General features: G+C 43.7%; 1 protein-coding gene across 1 annotated transcript in view; it reads left to right on the top strand.

The window, feature by feature from the left end:
• EXOC4 (exocyst complex component 4) overlaps positions 1-24,990 on the top strand; it is a 368,415-nt gene that overhangs the window by 36,525 nt on the left and 306,900 nt on the right. Inside the window, exons 4-7 of the mRNA XM_032185122.1 lie at positions 2,057-2,241; positions 4,425-4,534; positions 13,922-14,165; positions 21,359-21,536. Of these exons, the coding sequence (XP_032041013.1) occupies positions 2,057-2,241; positions 4,425-4,534; positions 13,922-14,165; positions 21,359-21,536 (717 nt within the window). The remainder of the gene's footprint in view (positions 1-2,056; positions 2,242-4,424; positions 4,535-13,921; positions 14,166-21,358; positions 21,537-24,990) is intronic.

Here is a 24,990-nt window from a genome sequence, read left to right as displayed (position 1 = left end):
TTGTTGACCCTTCTGTCTTTGTATGTCAAGCTCTTTGGGGAGAAGTGAATTTGTTTTTTTTTTTTTTTTTTTTTTTGCTTCATCTGTGGTAGAGTTTTGTGGCCAAATGTAAATAACTGTTCAAAAATAGATTCTGAGAAGAAAGAGGACGGGTAGTCCTTTGGGTGAAGTGATGGGAACCCTGTTCATGCTGCTGAAGTTGTAGGGTAGGTGGCCTTAGGAGGCGTCCTCTGTTCAACAGGACAGGCAAATTCCTTCTTGAGGCTAGGAGTACGATGAGAAAATGTGAGCTCTCAGGAGGCCTTTAATAAAATCACAGCAAACTTCACCCCTGTGGGCTGCCAAAATGCCAGCGTTTGGTTACTCCGTGACTTTTGCTGAGTGATATCGCGTCACCTGGACATCCCCTGCAGCAGAGCAGGGCACCACTGGTACCACAGGCTCTGTCCTAAGGCTGGCAGCAGAAGCACACGCTCATCATCCATGCCGAGAAGGCAATTTCATAATTACAGACTTGGTAACATTTTTCAGGAGGAAAGAAAAAGTGCAGGTTCCTCTTAGGAACCGCTCCTAATTTCAAAAGCCTGAGTGCCCCAAAGCTATTTCAGGGTCATTCCTGACTCGCAGGCAAGCAAAGTAATACTGCGTTGATGTATGTTCTTTCGGTATGGTTAATATTTACTGGTATTAAGGGACCAGACCTTAGCTTGGCTGTCTGCTTGCTGTATCTCCTTGCTTTTCATTTTTAATGTTGAGCTGACAGGTTCGCTATAAACTTAAATCCTGAAGTGCAAGCAAATGTCTTCTTTCACCAATAACAGCTTAAATTATTAGGGAATTACTCTTTTCTTTTTTAATTTAAAATCTCTGCTCTTCTCTGTGTGTCAGAGGCGATGCACACCTGAACAAGCTTTGCTAGTGCTGATATTCCTGGTTCCTTACAACATCGGCCCTGACGTTTGGGATGCTGCAGAGGGATGTTGCATCTTCTTAAGTAACTGCAGAAGAGCTCCGTTAAATATTTAGAAGAACAAATAAACTGGGAGAGATGCAAATTGAGAATGTTGCTTTAATGCACCCACTTGCCACTCCTGGTGCCTTTTGTCCGTGTTTGTTCCTAGGATACAAATGAAGAAGAGCCAGGCTTCTTGTTCTGGTGCATCCCACCTGTCAGCAGAGGAGTTTTACTCGTGGCCTGTGTGCATCCTCACCCCTGGCAGTGCCCAAGGCCGGGCTGGATGGGGCTTTGAGCAACCTGGTCTTTTAAAAGCTGTCCCTGGCCATGGCAGGGATTGGAACTGGGTAGGCTTTAAGGTCCCTTCCAACCCAAACCGTTCAGTGATTCTGTCATTCCTGTCTGGTAGCCTGTTCCTCGTGTAAAATTATTTTCCTTGGTTTGAGACTTGCTAAACAAGCATTTAAACTACCACAAAAAACCCACCTGAACTCCTTAGAGTTGAAAAGTACCTTTGAACTAGCAATAGTTTTCATTAACAGGTTGGCTATCTCTACTTAAATGTTGTAGTTAAGTGACTTGGTACTTATGTTGGCTAGAAGCTGAGGCTTCCTGAGTTTTTTTTAGCCATGCCATTACTTTACGAAAATAAAAGTTAAGCCTTTTTGTCCCCATCTATAGAAATGGGGATAGTATTTTGTTGATGTTTCTGTAATGAAAAGAATAATCAAATGTCATTGTCTTCTCTGAACGCTTTTCCACTTGATAATCTTCTTAGTTTGTTACCCTGTGCTTTGGTTTTATTTACCAAATGTAACTTTGGTAAATAAAAGTTTCCAAACCTATGGTTCAACATATTTGAAGGTTCGACATATTTGAAGAATGCTCGTTAGATTTCAGTTGTTTGGTTACTGAACCCTTTTTTATGTGTTGAATTTCCTTTTAGGAGGAGAAGTAAAGAAATACTACTGAAGCTTTTGCTCCTTCAGAAGAATTTGTAGATAGAATTGTCCTGGTATTCAGACACTCCCCTAAGCAAGAGGAAAAGTCTGGAGAGGTGAACGAAGTGACCTTTAAAAGTGCTGTATGTTTTCCTTCCAGGTGTCAGCAGTGGACTCCTTGGAGGGTCCCCTTCTTCAGGTGGAGGGTTTGAGCGATCTGAGGCTGGAGCTCCACAGCAAGAAGATGAACATGCACCTAGTCCTGATCGATGAGTTACACCGTCACCTTTACATCAAGTCAACCAACAGGGTGGGACAACGCAACAAGGAGAAGGGGAGAATCAGGTTGGTTTGGCGTGATGCTAACTCAGGGCAAGAGGTCTGGCAGGGAAGAGGACGACCTTCTGTCTGTCACAAGCAGCAACTTTCTTGGGAAGAGCGACATCGATTGAAACTTTCATTTTTGGAAGCAACTTTCTTGTGCTTATGGCTGCGAAGAGCATAAAACCCCTAAATATTTTGATGCACTTTTGAACCTGAAAGCAGTCTGTTCTCCTTCTTTTGCTTAGTGATTCTGTTGTGTGTTTTTTTTTTTGCTGCTTCCTACAGAATTATGATGAGGTCAGTTCTCCAGCATTCTTTCCCTTCTCTGAGGCATATACCTTACCCACAAATGCCGTGATCGTGAGGCTCAGGTCAGGCAAAGGGAAGATCACAGGGGAGAACTGTTCATCTTTTCTAGCAAACTGCCAGGGTTTAGAAAACTTCCAGATAACCATAAGGTTACTAGCCGGAGGCACGATATTGAAGTGCCTGGGCAGTGTCTTGCCTCTGTAGCATTTCAAAGGTGTTTTAAAGATGTTGAAATTCTGTACCTGGTTGGTGCTTCTGATCAGTGGATTGGGCTCAAGTATAGGCACCTGGCTATTTTTTTTGCTCCTAGTTTTGTGAATTCTAACTTTGATGGCAATAGAGTTTTTGGGAGGGAAGAAAGACGCTGTCTAGAAGTGAGAAAGCGTTGGGAAGTGACTTTCGTAGAGCAGGAGAGAGAATACATAGTGGTGGGGAGCAAAAGGGGAGTCAGCATATGATAAAGATGCAGGGAAGAGATAAATGAGCATTTTGTTACGAGAAAGAAAGAATAAAAACATGGTTACCAAATATAAGAGGAGAGATAGAAAGTTTCATTAAATGAATTTATGAAATGAAGGATTGTTTGAAGTTGAAGTTTCCGGGAGAGAGAGTTGTTAGCAAGTCCTCAGTCTCTTCCTTACTCATCTCGTTAATTAAAAACAGACAAAAAAGCTTTGGTGTTCCCAGACTATGCAACTACTAATTAACTGCAGTTTTGTACGACTGCTACAGGGACCCCTTATCTTTTTCATGCTTTGTCTTTTTCCCCATTCCCTGTTATGCATCATTGATATGATATTAATATGAACACTTGGATCAAGGACTATCTTGTTGCTTCATTTTAGTGTGCTGCCATGGACTGGCTGTCAACCAGGACGCAATTATGTTGATAGTTATTTGTTGTGGTGGTTTTAAGTGTCTCAGATCTAACAATGCTGAGCTGGAATGCACAGCTAATCCATTTAAGTGTAGTATTGGAGCTGTGGAGAGAGTGGAGGTGGTTCTTAGGTAGGGTAGTAAGTTTAGCCCCTGTCTTTGCAGGTTTCTGTAAGTATTCTGATCTCTTAGGGAACATATGAAACTCGTTATAGGTGCCTTCTCTGCTTCAAATGATTTCTTGCTTTTGTTCCCCTGCCACATCCAGCTTTATGCCTTTCATTATGCATGCAGCTGAGGCAGCACGACACATTCTTGGCAAATACTCTGTGAATTTATTATGGAAATGACGAAGTCTTTCTGCTTTCAGAGGAAGAAGGTTCCTTTGGAGAGGGGTGCGTGTAGGTGTGCACGGAACAGGAATTTGAAGGGGAGGAGAAAGAGTGGAGGTTTCTAGGGGGTGCTAGGAAAGCTGGAAGGAGTAAGGAGTTGACTTGGGAAATGGGAGCATCTCTTCGCCTTATGTAGTTTTCTAGGAAGATCTTAGAAATAATTCCATGTCCATTTATTATCATGCTAGCAGGAGTTAGTTGTGCTGGAAGTGAATGTGTTGGGAAACTGGACCAAGGTATGGCAAGCTCCAGTGGGCGTCTGCCCTGATTGCGTTGCTGCCACCAGTCAGACATGTCTGCAGTGCAGTTAAAATCAAAGCAGTATCCCAAATTTTGGGACAAATACCAAATACCAGATAACAAATTTTGTCTTTGATACAATAATGTTTCCTCATCATTGCTTTTTGGCTTTTCCCTTGTTCAATCAAATGTATATATGCACGCCCACTTGTATCCTTCTACGGACACGTGCTTTAATTTAGGTTTTGTAAACATCTTGTGTCAGAACTGTTACGTATATCTATGCTGCTTTTGCTTACACAATTAAGAAACAAATATGCTATTTGCCAAGAACTAAGACTGTAAATGACAGTAAACTGTTTGCTTTAATTCTCTCCCCTCATCCAGTTCACTTGTGAAAGATGCCTCTTCTGTACCTCTTATGGACGTTACCAACTTGTCTACGCCTCGCAAGTTCCTTGAAACTTCCCAGTTCAGCACTCCTGGAAGCTCCAGTAGTGAGTATTTGTCAGGTGCATTCCGAAGAGGATTATTTTGTAGCTCTGTGATTCTTCAGCTGATTTTGCAAGAGTAGTAGGGATATTATCCCCTCTTGAGTGGGTACTGGTGGGGGTCTTGAGACAAAAAGATATGAAGTGATTTGCAAAATACTAGGAAATGAGTGAGTTGTACATCTGGGAGCAGAATTTGGTCATATCTGCAGTTTTCTCTTGGCAAGTCATCCGTCCTCGTCAGCTGTAATTAATTACACTGTTTTCTCTGCCTGTCCTGATGTTGATCATGTTCTTGGTATCCTGGGCAGAAGATTTGCAGTCAGTTGAGTTTCCATAGAGGTCATCTCTACGTTTGTTTAATGTAGGCAGGCAGGTGTACAAAGATGTCACAGAAATATTCTTCTGTGGTGGAGCCAAAAGGTCAAAGCTTTTCCTCCTCGTAGCTTTGAGTGAAAGTCTACATAGACACAAGATTAATCTGGTGGTCATCTTTGTATACCTGTTACTGGAACAGATACTAACCAAAATATTCCGTTTTATTGGTGCTTTTGTATGGAGCTTTGAAAGTACTGCACAGATGGGGAATTAATCCTTGTATTGTTTCAGTGGATTAATAAGTGGGGTTGTCCTTGTTTAACAAAGGAATACAATGAAGAATGCAGAAGTGACCTAAATCTCTCCTGCCCACACCCCTTTCAGTTTTCCTCAAATGAAGAGTCTCTCTTCTCATCTTTTAACTCTTTTGTCCTTCTTTTTGTTGTCTTGATTCTGTTTTTTCTTGACATGCTTGCCTCCTAGCTGTTGTTTGATTGTTCTTTTCTTTTGCTCATGTTTCTTGAATAGAAACCACGTGAAAATTCTGGACAGAAACATCAGAATTCCTGCACTTTTCCTGTGTGATCAGTGAGTTCAGTTTCTTGCCAAAGATCACATGATTTGGGGAGCTGAGGAAATAAACCAGCAAAAATGAACCCCACTCCTACCACTGTAAATGTTAACCTACTTCTGTAGTGAGTTCTTCACCTAAAATTTGAATCCTCCTAGTTGAAAAAAAAAGTATGTCTGGAGTTACAGAGCTGTTGGGAGTCTCCCGTCATGCCTTGTGACAGGGAAGAGACAGTAGGAGAGGAGCCTGTTGAGAATGGAAATCCAATCTTTCATCACCTTCCTTGGTTGTTTTTTATTGCTAATATAATAATGACCTTAAATATGCTTTGAAAATGAAGGCTTTTTTTGTTTGGTTGTTTTTTTTACTTTCGCACCTTTGAAGACTTCCACAGCCTAGCCTGTCCTCATCTGCTGAGATTTTTAAAGGACTTGTTATTATCCAGACCTGGCTAGGAGGCAAGAAAAAACTGAATCAAGCAGACAAAAATAAGGACAAAATTGTTAATAAGGATGAAAAGAGAAAGAAAGATTGTTCTCAAAGAAAAATGCAATGAAAGGGACTCGTGGGTTGAGATAAGGACAGGGAGATCACTCAACAATTATCATGGGCAAAACAAACTTGGTATAGGGAGATTAATGTAATTTATTGCCTATCACTAGCAGACTAAACAGTGAGAAACTAAAAGCAAACCAAAAACACCTTCCCCCTTCCACTTTCTTCTATGTCCTCCCCCTGAGTAGCACAGGGGAATGGGGGCTGCGGTCAGTTCTTGACACTTCATCCCTGCTGCTCCTTCATAGTCCCTCCCGAACTGATCCTTCAGGGGCTTCAAGAACTGCTCCCACACGGCTCCATCCCACGGGGTCCATCCCCCAGGAGCAAACTGCTCCAGCACGGGTCCCCCACAGGCGGCAGCTCCCCCCAGCCCCCTGCTCCTGCGTGGGCTCCTCTCCACGGCTGCAGCTCTGGCCTGGGGCCTGCTCCTGCGGGGGGCTCTCCATGGGCCGCAGCCTCCTCCAGGCCACATCCACCTGCTCCACCGGGGGCTCCTCCACCCACCAGGGGCTGCAGCGTGGAGATCTGCTCCGTGTGGGACCCATGGGTGCAGGGGGACAGGCTGCTCCACCAGGGGCCTCTCCACAGGCCGCAGGGGAACTGCTGCTGCATGCCTGGAGCACCTCCTGCCCTCCTGCTGCACCCACCTTGGGGGCTGCAGGGCTGGTGCTCATCCCTCTCTCCCAGCTGCTGTAATGCAGCAGGGTTTTCCCCTTCATTTTTCCCTTTCCTTTGCTCCCAAAGGCCCAACCAATGCCCCTCAACTCGGTGCTGGCCAGCACCAGGTCCCTTTGGAGCTGGCTCTGATCTGCCATGGGGCAGCTGCTGGGCTCTGCTCACAGAGGCCACCCCTGCAGCCCCCCTGGTACCAAACCTTGCCACATAAACCCAATAAAACATCTCAGACAAGTTCTCATTTTATTTACTTTGTGCAATGCTGATGGCATTTACTATTACTTGTTTCAAGATCACCTGATAAACAGTTATTTCATGCAGTGCTTGAATTAAGGTGCCACGGAACAAGCAACAGGTAGGAATGCAACAGTGGTCTCTAAGAGGTAGGTTGTTTGTGAGCATAAAATGGCATCACTTCTTTGTCTCCAAGCACCTGATAATAAAGGCCCTGTGGCTTCATCCTCAGCTCCCCTGAATTGGCATAGGTCAACTGAGGATCTGCCATGAAACTTTTTGTTTGTGCAGATCTGTTCTCGCTGTTCATGCTCGTATGCACCAGAAAATCTTTCACCTGGGTTCTTGTTTCACATTCTGTTATTCACCAATGCGCTGGCCAAGTGTCCCTCAGAATGGGAGAGATGAGGGTTATAATAGAAACCATTTGATCAGCTAAGTGTGCATATGGTTTTGCTTCAAGTGCACAATGTACTTATGTATATTTTTTCCGGATAATTTTATTTAGGAGTAGCCTTTTCCTGGGCTGCAGAACTATCAGATTAAAAACTTATGTGTATGCATAACAAAAGCTGTTTCTGCCTTTAGTCACTTAAGTTCTTTAGCTTTTTATTGATGAAACAAAGTGGCCATGCATATTAATGCATGTCACTATAAAGCACTGACTCATTCAGCCCATCTCGGCAAAGAAGATGCCAAGATTTTGAGTCCTTTCTGCATTCTCTTCCCAAAGGAGATGTTACTTTGTGCTGTAGAATCTTTATAAGGAAATTAAAGCAGTTCCTGCTGCACTTAAAATAAACAAAACCTTCAGCGACGTTCACCTGAGGATTGTAGATACGACAGTTCACCAGTAACTTTCCCTTCATGCCAGTTCAGAGAAATAAATTCACGTTTAAATTATATTTCTCTGCTTGAACCTTCAGTATTCTGAAGAGTATTTATGACAGTTCCTGCCTTGCCAGGCTCTTCCTGGAACTGTAAAACGTGCTCACCAAGCGTGCAGAAAACCTGAGAGCTCCCTTTCCTGAAAACCTCTTGGGAATGCATCTTAGAAACCCAACAGAAGAGAACCTGAGGTGGTGACAGTGCGTGTTGCGGTTGATGGGATTTGTAAATTTTATGCTGAACAGAGCAGGTAATATTCTTCCTTGACCCAGATATCTTAGCTGCAAGAGAAGAATCTAGTTTCTAGATCCAATAGTATATGGTGGTTTCTAAAATTGTGTAGTTACTGCTCAGGAATGCAAGTCTTTGCAGGGGAAAGCACTTGGAGACCCGTGAAGTTGGCCCTGTGAAATACCTTCAGGAACCCCAAAGCTTTAAGGTCCAGTTTTAAAGGTGGCTCTAAAAATGCCACGCTGGTGTTCTCTGTTAGTAGCCACAGTTGCTGCAACTTTAAATGTGTTCAACAGATAAATAAAGGATGTTTTTTCTCCGGTAATGTCATCTGGGGATCTGCCCCCAGCAGGGTGATTTTTCTCAATCGTTCCTACTGCAAGTTAAAGGATGCCAAACCTGGGCTGTCCTGTGAGCTGCTTTGCTTTTGCACTGAGGACTTAACCAGAAGGTGGTGGGAATCCAGCAGTGAGTCTGATTCTTTCCTGCCATCATCGTAGAGCTGTGTGAAAAGCAGAGTTTGTCCTCATCGTCTTAGGGTATGTTTTTTGTCTAGGATATTTAAGAAGTCTGTTCCCGCAGTTTAAGAATGTTTTGCAGCTGTACAATAAACCTGAAAGCCTACGAAGGAACTTTTTATGCATCTTTTTTCAAGGCCGTGCTTCTTCTCACTGATCCTCGCTAATGGTTTGTATTGTGCTGCTTGATGCATGTAATCTGCGTGCGTTTGGGAAAGGAAAGGGGAAAATCAAGAGGATTCTTGGAATTAAATGCTGTTACAATAGATTTGAGAGAGTGGCCAATGCCAAATTAAAATGTGGCTGCTTTTGGAAGACTAACGCTCTTAAAGCTGTAGATGGAACTGTGTGAATCACAGCTTTAGAAAGAGGAGATTTGCCTGGGGCTTTGACGTTATTCATCTCTGAGACCTATTTTCTTGTGGGCTTGGCAGTAAGGCAGATCAAGAAATGTCCAAAATCTTTAAGGGACCCATTTCTAAATGAACTGCCTATTTGTTGCCCATTGTCTGTACTCATGGGTCAAAGCAAGGCTTCTGCACCAGAAATAAGCAGATGAAGTTTCTTCAACTATCAAATTATGCCTTTGGGGCACTGTGAACTTGCATCCTTTTAGGGAAAAGGATTGAAGGCACAAAGGGTATAATCTGGAAGGACATAAATCATGGAAAATAGTACATTAAATTTTACTAGTCGCCCATAAATGCACACAGCTAATGAAATCTTCTCTAATAAGTAGCAGCAAATTTTGACCGTTCATTGGAATGAAAAACAAGACCCAAGAGTTTTCTTCAGCTGCTTTGCTTAAACGAGTTATCAACACTGGCTTTTCTGGGGATCAAACCAGCGCTATTAAAACGTCTCTCGCAGCAGATTTCTCTCTTGCGAAATGGCAGACCAGCACAAATGAGGGTATCGTCAATTGGAACAGACATTTTTATAGGGCATCGTCAAACCGGGGAGCCGTCAGGGAAACCTCCACCTTTCTGTCTGTGGAGGTGATGAATCGATGATGCACATGATTCAGCTTTCTAGAGGTTTAAACTAGATATGGATTTTGGCTGCTGAAACATGGAGTTCTGTGCTTTCAGGTGCACAGCTCCCATGATGTAATACTTCTGAAAATGCCTCCGTATTTCATTAGAGAGGCTGTGGCAAAGGTGTTGCTCCTTTAGGTTGTTCTCAGGGGATCTTGGAGAAAAGGTGTTTGAATGTTCTGCTTCCTAAGCAGTTTCCAGAGATCATTTGGTGTCTTCTTTGAATGAAATTAACCATAAAAGCTGCGTCAAATTATTAGGCGATCCTGAAATTTGGTTGTCTGAAGAGGTCAATTTACTTAAAAAGACCTTAAGTCGTGTGCCAAACCACTATGGAAAAAACCTTAGTTGAATGAGCAGGCTTCACATAATCTGATATTTCTGTTGTTTTTTGTGGGCCCACACACACAGGTGTTGATAGCCAGGTTGGCAACTTGTTGGTTAACAATATAATGAAGCCGTGTTTAACATAAAACTGCAAATTTAAGTTAAAAGATATCTGTGTAACGGAGATGAGAAAGGCAACAATCTAGACTTAGAAATGTTTCTTCTTTGACATCACATTTTATTCATTATGCTCTCAAAGAGGGTGGGAAAAGCCAGTAACGAGTGGAATACCACCGGCGTTTGCATCCAGTCCTGTTTAGTGTCTTCGTTAATGCCCTGAGAGATGGGGTAGGTGTAAATTCAGTAAATTTTTAGCTGATACAAAGTCCAGAGGAGCGGCTGCTGCACCCGAGGGCCATGCTGCCATCCGGAGGGACCTCAGCAGGCTGGTGAGGTGGGCTGGCAACGGTACCATGGAGCTCACCAAGGAGAAGTGCCAAGTCCTACCCGTGGGGAGGAGCAGCCCCAGCCCTAGGATGTGCTGGGGGCACCCAGGTGGGAAGCAGCTCAGCAGGGAAGGACTTGGTGGACACCGAGTTGGACGTGGGACAGCAACGTGCCCATGCTGCTAAGAGCTGGGACTGTTCAGGCTGGAGAAGAGGAGACTCTGCGGGATCTGGAAGTTGCAAAGATGGACCCTGGCTCTTGCCAATGGTGACCAGTGCCAGGACCAGAGGCACTGGGCACAACCTGGAGCGCAGGAGATTCCCTTTGCCCACCAGGTGTCCCCTCCTTGGAGAGCTTCAAACCCAGCTGGGCACCAGCTTGGGGTGGCCCTGCTGGAGCAGGGTGGGACCAGGTGTCCTCAGGGGTGCCTCCAACCCTCAACCAGTCAGTGATTCTGTGCAATTTAGTTCTTGGTGTTACTATAAAAATCCTACTGTGTTCTTCTTTGGTGTTTTCTACCTTTATTTGCTTCATGAATAAAGCCAAGTTGTCTTTAATCGCAATAAGGCTTTTTTTCCTTCCCTTCTCTTTGATGAATAACAAAGGAGAAGAGGTTAACCAAACCGAATCTAAACAGCAGCCCCAATGTCCAGAATAATTAACAAAAACAATCCTTGCAAACATCCAGAGGATAATTTAATCTTTCATGGCTGCTCTACATAAAGCCAAGTGCTTGTGGCATGAACGATGATCCTCCCCTGTAAAAGAAGGAACGGGGATTCTGCAGATGCAGTTCAGGTGGAAACCGGTGCGTGGGGAAAGTGAGGAACAGCTTTTGCCAGTCCTGGGCTTTTGTCTTGATACCACTGAATGATAAAATCACTCACTTTAAATGCAGATGAAGCTTTCAGTTCTGAGAGGCTATCTGTAGGGACATCTCCCTTCACCCCTCTGCCCATGGAGGGTAGCACGGGGGCTCACGATTTGGAAGAAGATTGGAAGAACTTCTTTGTAAATGTCAGGCTGCTTTGATGTCTCTTTCCAAGAGGTGAGGGAACGGTTCCTGGGCCAAGGCTTTGTGGTCAAATAACCCCTTGATGGCATTAAATGGTAGAAGAGGATGTTTGAAGCAGGGAAGACTCAGGGAAAAAAAAATCTTCAGTTGCCCGGGGTTGGGATCTTGTCAGATCTTACAGATAAATGGGGCCCCGAAGCTACCCAGGATACCTGTTTAATAGGCAGAACGTGCAGGAAACACGGTCCCCACTGTTTTATCAAAAGACCAGATCTAACAAAACGGAGATAGCAGCGTGGTGCTGCTAGGAATTGAACCGTTCACCGTGCTGTTGTTTGTAAGAGATGCAAATCAAGGTCCTGGCTATCGGAGGGCGTTCCAAATTGGTTTGCTCTGTGGAAAATGGAAGAGGGTTTGTCTTCACGTACTGGCAGAGTTCTCAGCAAGATTGCTGCCTTTGGTCCCCTAAATGCTGGCCACACGTTTGGATATAGCACTGCTTCCTCCCTCTCTGCATCTCGTGTGATATTAGGAATAATTTACAGCCCGTTACAGAGGGGCTGCGGTGTGATGACCTCTCAAAGGCTGTTTTGGCTGCGAATGCCATACCTTGAGCTCAGAAAAACAACTTTTTCATTTCTTAGCTTTAAACAATAAGTGAAAACCTCCGTCTAGCATTTGCAGTGTTGTTTTCCCCCCAGCTATTGTTGCAGAGAGCTCATTTCCCACGTTTGTGCCCAGCGTGCTGTGGTTTTAAAAGAACAGCAAGCGGCGTTAACAAAGCGGGTGGACCGCGTCCGCAGCGCACAAAATGCTTTGCAGCCTCGTGGGCTGGGAGGTGAGAGCCTGAACGGAGATATTTGTGCATCCAGGTGGGACTCTCTACGTGGTGTTATGGTTTGTGTGCATTCAAAGTGTTTCCTATATTATCGTTTTTTTTTTTTTTTTTAATTTTTATCAGCGCATTCTGGATGTTTTTAGGTTGAAGTTGACACTGTAACTCACCAAATTGCACGTTTAAATAGAATTTAAGTGAAAAAAGCATGTGCAAGAGGGGAAGAAAGCACTGTGTGACCCCCAGACACTCTCTCCCGATGCTGATGACCTAAAACCCGATGTCACTCTGCGTTGTGGTGCAGGATGACCCCGTGGGGTCCCTTCTTACCTCCCTCTTACCTGACGGTGCTGCTGGTGCTGGAGGCTGAAAGACGAGCGAGTGCTTGGGATCACATACAGCAAGGAGGTTGGTGTCAGCTGCCACTGAAATAAGCTTTATCTGCTTCTTGTGGTGCTGTTTGTGAAGAGGCACCGTACAGACTCTTTGGGACGTCGTTTTCTTGATCTCGTGCTGACTTCCAGGGTTGCTCTCTGCGCAGAGTGCCACAGCTTTAGATGGCGACAGGGCTGCGTGCTGCTTGAGACGTGCCGTTTTTCATTTCTGCCATGCCATTTCAATCCTGCCGGTGGACCTATTGATGTTTATTCAGGTCCTTGGAGAAGTTTTTGATTGAAGCGAAAAATCTGTTGAGCAGCAGAATCCACAGGAGTCATCTGTCATCCAACAGCCCTCGCCAGAGCTTGGGACAAGGAAAACGAAGCAGCCATTTGGTTTCCATTCCTATTGGACTTCCATTTCCATTCCATTTCCATTCCTAGGAGCCTGTACAGTGGATGGCACAGCTTCAGCCACATCCTTCGGAGCCGATTGTCCAAATACCACCTCTCCAGCTGCTAATGAGCATGGCTGGGGATCTGCCAGGATGCTGTGGTCAAGGTTCCTTGAAGACACATACTTCTCACTGGTGTTTCGATATATTTATTAAACTCTTCACCCAGGCTTCAGCAGAGGCATCCTTTTGTTATCTGTAAATAAAGAAATGTTGATTAATGATGGTACTTAAAACGAGTGTGGTACCAATTGCCTTTCCCCTCATGTCGCTTAGCAACAGAATTTCTCCCTGTTCGATCCCTGGGCCTTCAGGAGGGCTGTATCCACCACATCCTTGCTAATCCTTCTAGTTTTTCCTGTCTAGAAGCCTCGCTAAAAGATTTGAGTAGCTTCATCAACCCCTTGACAGACGTAATAAAACAGAACGGGATAACATCAGGCAATAATTCACCTCGGCAGGGTAAACTTTGCCGAATTCATCAGAAGTCTGTTAGGCTTGATAGTGCTTATAAGGAAAATTTCTCTCTTGTGAAGAATCCAGTGAAGGGAAACAGCTGGGTTAGAAATTTGGAGGCTTTAGCTCCTTGAAACACATTTGGGGGGTTTGTAGTGATAGAACACCTCATTTATGGGTATCTTAATTGCAGCAGGCTTCCTCTGCTTCCTAACTAATATGTAAGACACTATAAGCTCTGTTTTGAAGTCTAACAAATGTACAGGCTGTTGTGTTTATAGGGAACCTTACAAGCAAAGTAAAACATCCACTGCCCTTTCCCACCTCCCCCAAAATCTGACTGGTGATGTCTCCTTGTTTATTCCTTGGTTGCTTGAAGTGTTATGCGTGGTGCTAAGTGTGGCTTTCGTTAGTTTAAATCTTGGTTTTTGCTTTTTAAATTATATTGCAGTGCGAGAAACAAGCCTTCTGGAAATTAAGGAAGATATGGATCTGGATCCCGAGGAGAACAGCACTGTCTTCATGGGCATACTCATCAAAGGGTTAGCCAAGCTGAAAAAAATCCCTGAAACGGTGAAAGCCATCCAGGATCGCCTAGAACAAGAACTCAAGCAGATTGTGAAGCGCTCCACAACCCAGGTGGCTGACAATGGTTACCAGAGAGGGGAAAATATTTCCCAGGAAAATCAGCCTAGGTAAGGATATTTCAACACTGAAATGAAATTTGGTTGCTGTAAAAAGAAGCCTGGAGAAGGGCGTCATGTCTGCTTGCCATTTGAAGGAATGACAATAATGGTTTTTGCAGTAGGAGAGATCCGAAATGCTACTTTTTTGAGAAATGCCTGTGTTTCGCTGAGAGGCTTGATGTGCCCTGAGCACCTGAAAGGCTTGGGAATGTAGGAAAGATACTCAGAAAGGTAGTGTTGCTCTCAGCTAAGGTGGTGGGTAAGGGAGATGCTTCCTTCTGTGCTTGGCTGTAGAAGAGAATATTGTGGCTAAACAGATGTTTGAAATGCAGATTTGAAGGCGGGAGCACAGTAGAAGCCTGCATTACTTAAGTAGTAAGAGGCATATAACGTGAAGCACTTGATTATTTTTTTAACCTTAACCTTTCGTTTTAAGCAGCTTTACAACAGATTGAATTGTAATGCTGTCTCAGGTTGCTGCTATGTATGATGCAAAGAACACTTGGTGCCAAAACAAATATTATTTTCTTGCGTTGCACTGAATCATGACTTTACACTTGGTGCTGATGCCAGAGAAATTTTTAAGTTCATACGTAACAGAACTTTGAAAGAGAAGATTCAGCTCAGTTATTTATTTCAAGTGGAGCGGAGTCTAATTAAGCTGGTGCAGGTGCAAAGCTTAGAAATCATATATGGAACTAATTATATCAGTAAATATATGGCCAAGTTTCTAATTGTTTTGCAGCCCCATTTACATTAATAGCAAAGTGTGGAAGCCAACCAAGAGCTGTGTTTTTGCTCTTCGTCAGGAGTCACTAAAACAGGACTCCGTAAGGGCTAGCTATCATTTTTAGCTGAAATCTTAATTTGTAGTATTGCACATTGCAGTGATCACTGCCCGAAGGGAAACAGTGGAGAAGACGACTGAAAACTAAAATGTGTGTCTTCATTACACGTAATATTTATAATGGAAAGTGCTCCCGAGGAAAAGTTTAGCTTGGTAAAGAATTTTTCTTCAATTCCTAGCATTATCATTGCCACGGAAACAATTATGTTGTGAAGAATTAGTAGCCTGATGGTGCTGAAGAATTAGTAGCCTTACAGTACTGATATCTTGGTGAAACCAAGTTTTTTGGGTGGATCAGAAGGCAGAATTTTTGTCTCTGATATCATGCTGGAACGTAATGTATGCTTGACACTTGATTTATGAATTGGTCTTGAGAGGTGACATGGGTATTGGTTGCCCATTGAAATTGATAAAATTGGATCGTATCATATTTTAATGATGTTAACCTGCCCAGAGGGCTAGTAAGGTGCAGAAAACTTTAATGGGTTTTGGCGTGTGATTAGTAGGAGTTTATGAGCCCTTAGGATGCTTATATTCCAGAGCTGGGGAAAGAGTCTTTAATTCATGTCGAGTAAGGAGATAATTAGAACAGTTTCTAAACCAAAATTGCATGAGAAGTTTACAGCAAGGAGGTAAATTCATTTATATTGAAAAGAATAAATTATAGTCTGGAAAAGTATACCACCCCTTAAATTAGCTACAATTTAAAATCAGAACTAAGTGACATTTTCCTGCTGTCAAGGAAAAAAACAAAGACATCACAACGAGGTCCTCCTGTTTCAAGAGAGCTCTGTAAGACCCCAAATTTGAGCGTGATGTAGCGCCTGAAACTACTTAACTGTTCATTAGCCTGTCAGCCACGATGCTGATTTGACCTTAGGATTTGGTGAGTAAAATGCTTTTCAGTTACCTGAAAACTAGTCACACATGAATGCCTCTCAGTCTGCTAACGCTGAGCTCAGTGCCTCTGTTCTTAAAGGATATCCATAAAAAAAAATCTTCCTTCTGGCAAATCAAATGACTAATGAGATGACAGAGGGGATCTGAGGGCAGGGAAGGTCGGAGACTGTGTTGAACCCTCTGGTGGACAGCCTCCCCTCACCTCGTTAGGTATGCACAAAACACCTTGGATGCATTTCTGTGACGTTGTCTGGTGGCCCTCAAAGGTTGGCTCATGTCTTATCCCTGTAAAAAGGGTGATGCTTCCCTCCACTTGGTAATCTCTGCCTCTGGTGTAATTCTTTTGGGGTAGCTACATAAAAAAGGTAGAGCCCCGTCATTGTGCAAGAGCTGAAAAAGAGATCAGGCACCAATCTTCCACCCTTTTTTTTTTTTTTTTTTTTACTAACTTCTGTGTGGCCACTTTTTATATTTGTACATAAAAAACATGAATTGCCCCCAAGTTTTTAAGATGAAGAATATTTTTTTTTTATGACTCTAAAGCAACAAGCTCCCAGGGAGGAGCAATGTCTCTTAGGTACTTTCAGGTTTTGTCTTCACAGAGCCAACAGGCAGTGGGCTCTTGGCTTAGATCTTCAGAGGTTCATTGGGTTCGTTCTCTCAAAGTCCTGCAGCCCCTGTATACCTGCCAGGAGCAAGTCTTGTCCATGCTGTTGGGTATTGGGCTTGTTAATAAGCATGTGTACATTAAAGATGTTTTTCACCGGCGAGCTCACAGAAAAAAGGTTTGCATGGTCTTGTGACACAGCTGATATTCAGGTTTCCCAACGCACACAATTATCACAGAATCACAGAATTGTAGGAGTTGGAAGGGACCTCAAAAGATCATCGGGTCCAACCCCCTTGCCAAAGCAGGTTCCCTAGAGCAGGCTGCCCAGGTAGGCATCCAGACGGGCCTTGAATATCTCCAGAGAAGGAGATCCTATAACCTCCCTGGGCAGCCTGTCCCAGTGCTCCATCACCCTCACCATGAAGACGTTCTTTGGCATGTTGGTGCGGAACTTTCTGTGATCCATTTTGGGGCCATTGCCCCTTGTCCTGTCCCCACAAACCACTGAAAAGAGGTTGGCCAAATCCCTCTGTCTCTCACACTTAATATATTTGTAAACATTGATAAGATCCCCTCCGTCTTCTCTTTTTAAGGCTAAACAGACCCAGGTCTCTCAGTCTTTCCTCATAGGGCAGATGCTCCAGGCCTTCTCCTGGACTCTTTCCAGGAGATTCCTATCTTTTTTTGTACCAATTATCCTTAGTCAGTGGTTCATTAGAACATAATACCTGCATGTTTAAAAAACCAACTCTTGGGTTGCAGAGGACAGGGCATCACAAAGGAGCCTGTGCTGCGTTAGGATGGAGTACTGCTATGTCTTAATGAATTTGTGGGTATCTCCTGAGGTAAGGAAGGCTGCTGACTTTAGATGAGTAATAATCCAGACGTGTGCCCACTTGAGTGCCAGATTTATGGGACAGGTTTTTGGGAGAGATACATTGCCTGAGCCTTACTTGTAGTAGAAAACCTGACCAAAGACAAAGAGGTTTACTGATGATTTTGTACCTAAATCCTATTGATTGCATTCAGTGCATTTTTCCCTACATGTTTCTAAGACGTTTCTGGCCCTTTATTTAATCTCAAAGCCTTAAAATAAATATAGAAATTATACACGTGCCACTACTCTGACCAGGCAGAGGACATTATTGCTGCGAAGACACGTGGATTGTCATTAGCAACCTCATTCAGGAGTCAGCAGTCACTTTGCATCGATTCATTCTCCGTTAGTACCCAGACAATAGGAGTTGCTTCTGGGTGTGTGTTACTGTCTCTCAGCATATTTACCATATTTCTCAGTGAAGGGGTTATGAGGTTGCTTTGACAAATTGCCCAAGCCAGGCTCCTGTCATTGTCTGTATGTGTTCTGTGTAGGTCACTTGGTGCTGCAACCCTGTGTGCATAAAATCTAGGCCATATTATTTTACGCTGTTTTGTCTTGTTGGCTGTCTGACACTGCCTGGGTCTGCGTCTCTTTTGGGTCACCTTCTTCCAAAAACAACCTGATGGATTACTCACAGTATCATAGAATATCCCGAGTTGGAAGGGACCCATAAGGATCATTGAGTTCAACTCCTGGCACCACACAGCTCTACCCCAAGTTTTAGACCATGGGACTAAGTGCACAGTCCAAATGTTTCTTAAATTCAGACAGGCTTGGTGCTGTGACTACTTCCATGGGGATTAGTATCCAGAGAAGGGTTACAAAGATGGTGAAGGGCCCAGAGGGGAAGTCGTACAAGGAGCAGCTGAGGGCACTGGGCCTGTTCAGCCTGGAGAAGAGGGGGCTGAGGGGAGGCCTCATGGCGGCCTACAGCTTCCTCATGAGGGGGAGTGGAGGGGAAGGAGCCGATCTGTTCTCTTTAGTGACCACAGATAGGACCCGAGGGATGGTGTCAAGCTGTGACAGGGGAGGTTCAGGCTGGACATCAGGAAGAGGTTCTTCACCAAGAGGGTTGTCACGCACTGGAACAGGCTCCCCAGGGACGTAGTCACGGCACCGACCCTGTCGGAGTTTAAGAAGCGTTTGGACTGTGCTCTCAGTCCCATGGTCTGAATTTTGGGGTAGAGCTGTGTGGTGCCAGGAGTTGGACTCGATGATCCTGGTGGGTCCCTTCCAACTGGGGATATTCTATGATTCCGTGATTTAGAAGACTTTTAGAGAAAATAAAATAAAGGTTAGAGGTGCAGGCTAATTTGAAAACAGAAGTGGAAAAATGATTTGGGTTGAGAACAGAGGATGTACCGCGGTGTTATGGAGGCCGAAGGACATGGCTGGGGGAGCTTCATTTCTGTCAGTCTGTACCACGAGAACAGGCAGACGGGAAGACCAAATAATTCTGCTCAGAGTAATACTATCTTAGTAATGGTTTCATAAATAAGCTGATAATGTGAGATGAAGCTCACTTAGAATCAATAAAAATGAATTTGTCAAACTATCAAGCTAGTTTGGTTCTGCAAATTCATCCTTTCCTGGGTCAATAATGAGGTATGTAGAGAATTAAATTTTCATTAGCAATGGGATGTTAGTAGAGCTTAGGCTTGCATTGCTAATTTTTCTGAGTGGCAAAGAATCCATTTGACCCCACGAGGCCACCTTCTTGGTATTTCTATCAAAGCTGCATGTTGATTCCTCCATCAGGAAATTCTTCCTCTTTCCCAGTGCTTCCACCCCTGCTTTTCCTCCTCATGTTGCTGGCTTCTGGCTGAGCAGCCACCTGCCCTGGCTGCCTCTTCAACCCCTCTCTGGTACTTGTTGTGAGAAGCTCTATAACCTTATAGGAGCTGTTGAAGCCATAGTCACCTCTCCCATGCTCCAGAATAGGTTGGAGAAGGTACTTGGATAAAAACGATGCAAGGTTTTTTTCAGGCAGCCTTGTCTGCACATTGCCCTGTCTTCTTCACTGATAACAATGGTGATGGGACAACGGTGGTCAGCGAGGATGGAAGTTGTATAGATCTTCCTTCTGTAGGAGCAACTGCTCTGCCTTGGGCAGGGTAGTTGTTAGGCTTTATACAAAACCTAAATGGAGGAAAATGACTTTCCTTCCACAGCAAACTTCCTTGTATCACTTGTATGTCCTATACATTTGATTATCTCCTGACCGTCTTATTTAAATATGTAAAGACCTGTAAAAAATGTAATAGTTTTCTCTTTCAGTGCCAACAACGCTTACTCATTAGGCATTTTTGCCTTTCCTAAATAAGAAAGAAATTGTCATACTCATCAGTTCTTTTGGATTGCTTAAATGTCTTAGATCTATAGCCACTTAAGGTATGGCAATATTAATGTCTTTGTGTCTTTTATGAAAATGGCAATTCCTAAAAACATCTTCTGTTTAATCTTACATACATTTTGACCACTTGACCTGATCACTGTACTCTCCAGGACTTATCCTTGGACTCTTTCAGTCATATCAAGGTGCTCTTCTGCTTAACCATTTAAGTTGTATAATTGGTATCATTGGTAGGTGGATGGTCCACGTGAGATCCGTGGGAGAGTTACATATGTACAGCATTATACAGCTGTGTGTATCTGTATGTATATATATGTATAAAATGAACTGATGGTTGTGGTTTTGAATAATAGCAAGCTTCTGTCCTTTGCAGACTGGAAGTTTAGGCTAAGGTAGGTGGTTTTAGCCACAGCATCGTGCCAGACGACTCCTGCTGTCTGGGGGTACCAGCAGCTTCTCAGATTCTCCAGTTAACTCTCCAGCTCCTGGCTTAAACAGCTGACGAAACTGGATGTATGCAGAGTATTTGCATACTGAATTAAAGTGTCCGAGGCACGGATGCACGCCTTATTAGTGGTTGTTAACAAACAGAAGGCTGTAGTGTGATGGTTAATGAGTGAAGGTGGATCTGCTTTTCCTGCAGATCTTCTGCCCTCCTCTGGGGACAGTCACCTCTGCTGGGAAGACACACTTCAAGTGCATGGTAATTCCTAAATGGCTGTACTGAAATGTAGTGGAGCCTGTCTGTCAGAGCCTGAAAGTACCCAACACAGGGATTTGGGAAGCGTTACCTTCACATCGTGTTGGGGTTACACGTGTACCTGCATTGCTCATTAAATGGCAGTGAAGTTATCAGAATGTTCCTTTTCCCAAATAATAAGATCAAAAATAATGAGTCATTGCCTTATCGCAAAATATTTAGGACTTGGCAAAGGTATGTTAATCACAGTAATTGTGCAGTAAAGAAGCTATAGGAGCAGGTAACGTGCTGTACATTTTGATGAGGTTATAGCTGTAGCATGTTACAAAAAAACTTTATAATTGACACAACGGAAGAGCTTGATGGTTTAGGTTTCCTGTTGTTTAATCCTTTTTTTTAATCTTTCATGTCGTTTAAAACCTTCCATACTGCTTATTTGGTAATTTAAAATTAATAACTTGCATTCTTTTTGTATGGGTAAGTAAATTCTTGTCGAATTAACACCCTTCCTTCCTTCTGGGTGAAAGGCAGGTGGTCTCCATCCCTGTCTGCTGCTCTACCTGGGAACTTAAAACAGTCTTTACTGTCATGGTGTTGAAATGTTATGTGGTTGTGAATATATTTGTCTTTCTTATACCCCCAAGTTGAACACACTAAAGGTTAAGAGACTGTGTATCAAGGACAGTGTGAAAAGGAAGAAGGTGCTCAGAAGTATTTGGGTACCAAACTTGGGCTGCTAACAGCTGAAGCTAATCACCTCGAGCTCCCACGGAGTTTGAAGCTTCCCTGGTTGCACAGAGCATCTGTCACAAAGCAGGGCCTGAAGTCACAATCCTGTGACCCCTGCCTGCTGCTCAGATGTGCTGTGGTGTCTTCTGGAGAATGAGTGGACGTTTTCTTGGTGGTTTGCAGGTTGCTGCTGGAACTGCTAGAGCTTCTCTTTGACAAATTCAATGCTGTGGCTGCTGCGCACTCCGTTGTCCTTGGACACCTTCAGCAAACAGTGGCCTCTCCTTGCAGCCAGTACGATGGTGATATCAAGCTCTACGACATGGTTGATGTGTGGGTGAAGATCCAAGATGTCTTGCAGGTAAGGCGACTTCAAGTGGGTACACTTTGAGCTTGGGACAGCTTTTTTTCACCAGAATATCACAGAAAACAGTTCTGTCATGTTCAAGAGACAGCTGGGCTGAAATTTGTCTTGATTTTTGGTAAGTGAGCACATTTATAGCAGACTTTTAAATTCCAATGAGCTTAAATATCAGCAAAAAAAATAAAATCTGTAGTTTCGTCCTTTTAGTGTACAGAGAGGTTGATTCCTTTTGCCTACCAAGTGATTTAGCAGAAGCTTTCAAACAGTGACATTTTTGTTCCATGTTACCATGTCATGCCTGTCTTATAAAGTGTCACAGCTCTAATCGCTTGTCTTCTCTTGTCAGTGTGCCTTGGTTCTAGTCAGCTGAGACACTAGCTGCTAGCGTGTTTTCAGGGAAGTCTGATTTGATTCATATTCTAAGCCACAGCATACTAAAGCTGTACCGTGCTTAGGCTTTATTTGGTACCACGCCTATCACCTTAGGATCTGAGGCTCTCCCAGGCAGCAGAGCTGTCTGTCACACGTCTGTTCTCTCATACTTGTGAGGCCAACACACACTCTGATTACATTGTTTTTATTTTTTTTTCATGTATTTATTTTGGAATTTCCCCTATGCCTAATACACAAGTGTACACCTCACCCAGTATTCTCTAGAGGAGGTCGAAGAAATTAGCCTGGCGTAATTTACAAGAGGTGGCAAGATTTATTTTGGTCATCCCACTTCTGTGCTGTTCCCGAAAAATGCTCTCTGGCTCCTACACTGACACACATTTTCATTGTAGGTCACAGGCCTGTTTTGCTGCTTCTCTAAAGGTTTGTGTGTCTGTGCAACGATGCACACAGGTTTTTTGCTTACACAAATATGGCTGTGTGTGCATGCTGTGAATGCAAATACTTCTTGGACAGAAATAAAACTAAGTTCTGGGCCTTTTGATCATGCCCACTGTCTCCTTCCCCACTTGCGTGTCTTTCTAAATGAGTTGGTGCTTTCATTTAAAGAAATCACGGTAAGTTTTCACCTTGATATAAATTTTCACTGTCCTTCAGTATTGTTCTTCAAAAAATTGATTGGGAATGTCCAGCCAGAGGTTAATGACTGGTTTTCTAAATAGAAGAGTATCATAAAATCAAAGATGTCTGGTCCTAATAAAGGAAACAGTTAAGGACATGAGGAAAGGGTTTGGCGGGGGAAGTCTCCAGCCTCCTTTCTGTCACCCACGAGGTCCAAAAAACCTTGAAGAGCTTTGAGTTCTGCAAACTTTGCTGTAGCAGGATAAAGCTTGGCACCAAGAATCATCCAAGATTTTATCTTCAGTGAAGCACAATGACAAGGCTGGTAATTCCCCGTTATCAGTGTGGATTTGTGATGGTTTTATTCCTCATGAGTGGCGCAGTCGGGCGTGAGTTATGCTGGCTATTACCAAATAACGTTGATAAAACTTTCTTACAGAAGCATGTGTAGGTGTGCACATCCAGAGAATGAGTGAGCTTCCTGTGTTAGGGAGAAAACACGTGGCCAAGCTTTCTGCAAGGAAAGTGCCAAGAAGTATGAAGCAGCCCACTTGTAAAGATTTCATTGCTATTGGCCTGACAGCACAAGCGTCAGAGGGAGTCTGAACAGCTTCCAGAAGAGTCACAGATAGCTTTTTCAGTGCACAAAAGCAGCACTTTAAACTCCATCATCTCTTGCTGTTTTAGGGTAAGAGATGAGCATTGACTGACGTGGAAAGGAGGAAATCTTCCATTTCTCTACTGGAAGCTTTGTGTTTTTTTGTATGCTAGTTTCATATGAGCAGATTATATTTTTTTTTGGAGTAGAATAAAACCTTTAAGCCCAAGACAAAATTAGTTCTATCCTGTGTTTTCAAAGAGGGATAATTTTTTGAGGGAAGATCTTACAATAGTGGCAGGGGGAGCAGAAAACTCAGGTTTAAAAGTGTTTATATTTAAACGCGCCTGCTGTTGGGGGAGGATGAAAATCTGGAGGAAGTAGGTTAGTGGTGGGGCGCATCGGGGAAACGATGCAATTCCTGCAGATCCTAATGAATGAAACTTATTCATCACGCTTGGAGCAGCATCACGTGGCTCGGTAATTCACATGGGTAATCTTTGCCACACGTACATTGTGCAGCCCTGCATGGGAAATCCGTTGCAGCGAGGTTATCTCTTTGTAGTTGGGCACAAAAGTAATAATGTGCGCTCGTGGTGGGCTGGAAATTGTCCTTTGTGGAAAACATGAGAGAGTTGTTTTGAGCAGCTTGTGTTTTTTTTTTTTTAAAGCTGGATTTCTGAATGCTCCCTAATAACAGCACAAAGCGCTGCGGTACGGTTTTGGATAGGTGGCACAAAGTCAGGCGATGTTTAGGTAGCGAACATGCAGATATAAGATATTTTTGACCTTCTCTGTGAATAGAGGAATAATACTGAACTCGTCAGGAGGAAGACAGAGTGACCTTTTCGAGCCGGCTGCCGGAGTGCTAGAAAACAAACAAACAAAGAAAACAGTTCATCGAAATATTAGGGCAGCCTTGTTCAGGAAAACACAGTTTGAAGTTATTTGTACCAGAGCCAGCCTGGCCTGTAGCTGTATCACCGTGCCAGCAAGAGGGATTTGGAAGTTGTTTAAATTGTAACTTGCTCTTTTTATATACGGAGCTAATTTAGCTCGTCAGCGTAGCAGTGGGTGGGATATCCTTCTGAAGAGCGTCATTATTGTAGGGCCATTATTGTAGGGTGTTACATTGGCAGGTGGAGCTGTACTGACACGAAGAGTTGCTTTGGGACTACGCAGCAGAGGAATTCTGATTTATTAATTCAATGTATGCATGGCATTCCCCCATCCCAAGTGATGACGTGCTGCTATTTAGGCTTTGTTACGTGAAAGGCAGAGCGATGGACGTGCTTGAGTAAAAGGCAAGTACGCCTCCTGTCCCATTGTAGTAGTGTCAGGGGAGCAGCAGCAGTGGGCATGCAGCTGATGCTCGCTGTGATGGCTCTCCCTTGCTTTTAGAACTTGGAGCAGTTCATTCACCTTTTTTTTTTAGCACTGTCTTTTGATGCCACGAGGAGAAAGAGGCATCTGTCCCCGCCGAATAATACCAGTGCTCATTCAGCTGCTTCAGAAACGCCACCTTCCAGTGACAGGGTGATCGTCCTGTCAGCTGCTTTGTAGGAGTGCAATACCCTGCTGCCAGAGAAAACACCCAGCAAATGTGACATCTCCGTGCGTACTCAGGATCCTGTTATCAGCTTAGGCTGGTGCTGTTTGCCTCCAAGGAAGAGATCTTCTTTTCTTCTGTAACAGCAGTAGTATTTGCGGTTGTAGTTCTCATTCTTTTTTTTCAAAGAAGGTGGCCGATCTCTATTTTCTTTTCAGAAGACAAGCAAAATCATATATGTGCTCCAGGACACAGATTGCATCTTCAGCAGCACCAGGGCGACAGAACAC

Source organism: Aythya fuligula, chromosome 1 (genome assembly GCF_009819795.1).
Source record: "Aythya fuligula isolate bAytFul2 chromosome 1, bAytFul2.pri, whole genome shotgun sequence".
Lineage (NCBI taxonomy): Eukaryota > Metazoa > Chordata > Aves > Anseriformes > Anatidae > Aythya > Aythya fuligula.
This window is presented reverse-complemented; position numbering and strand designations above follow the sequence as displayed.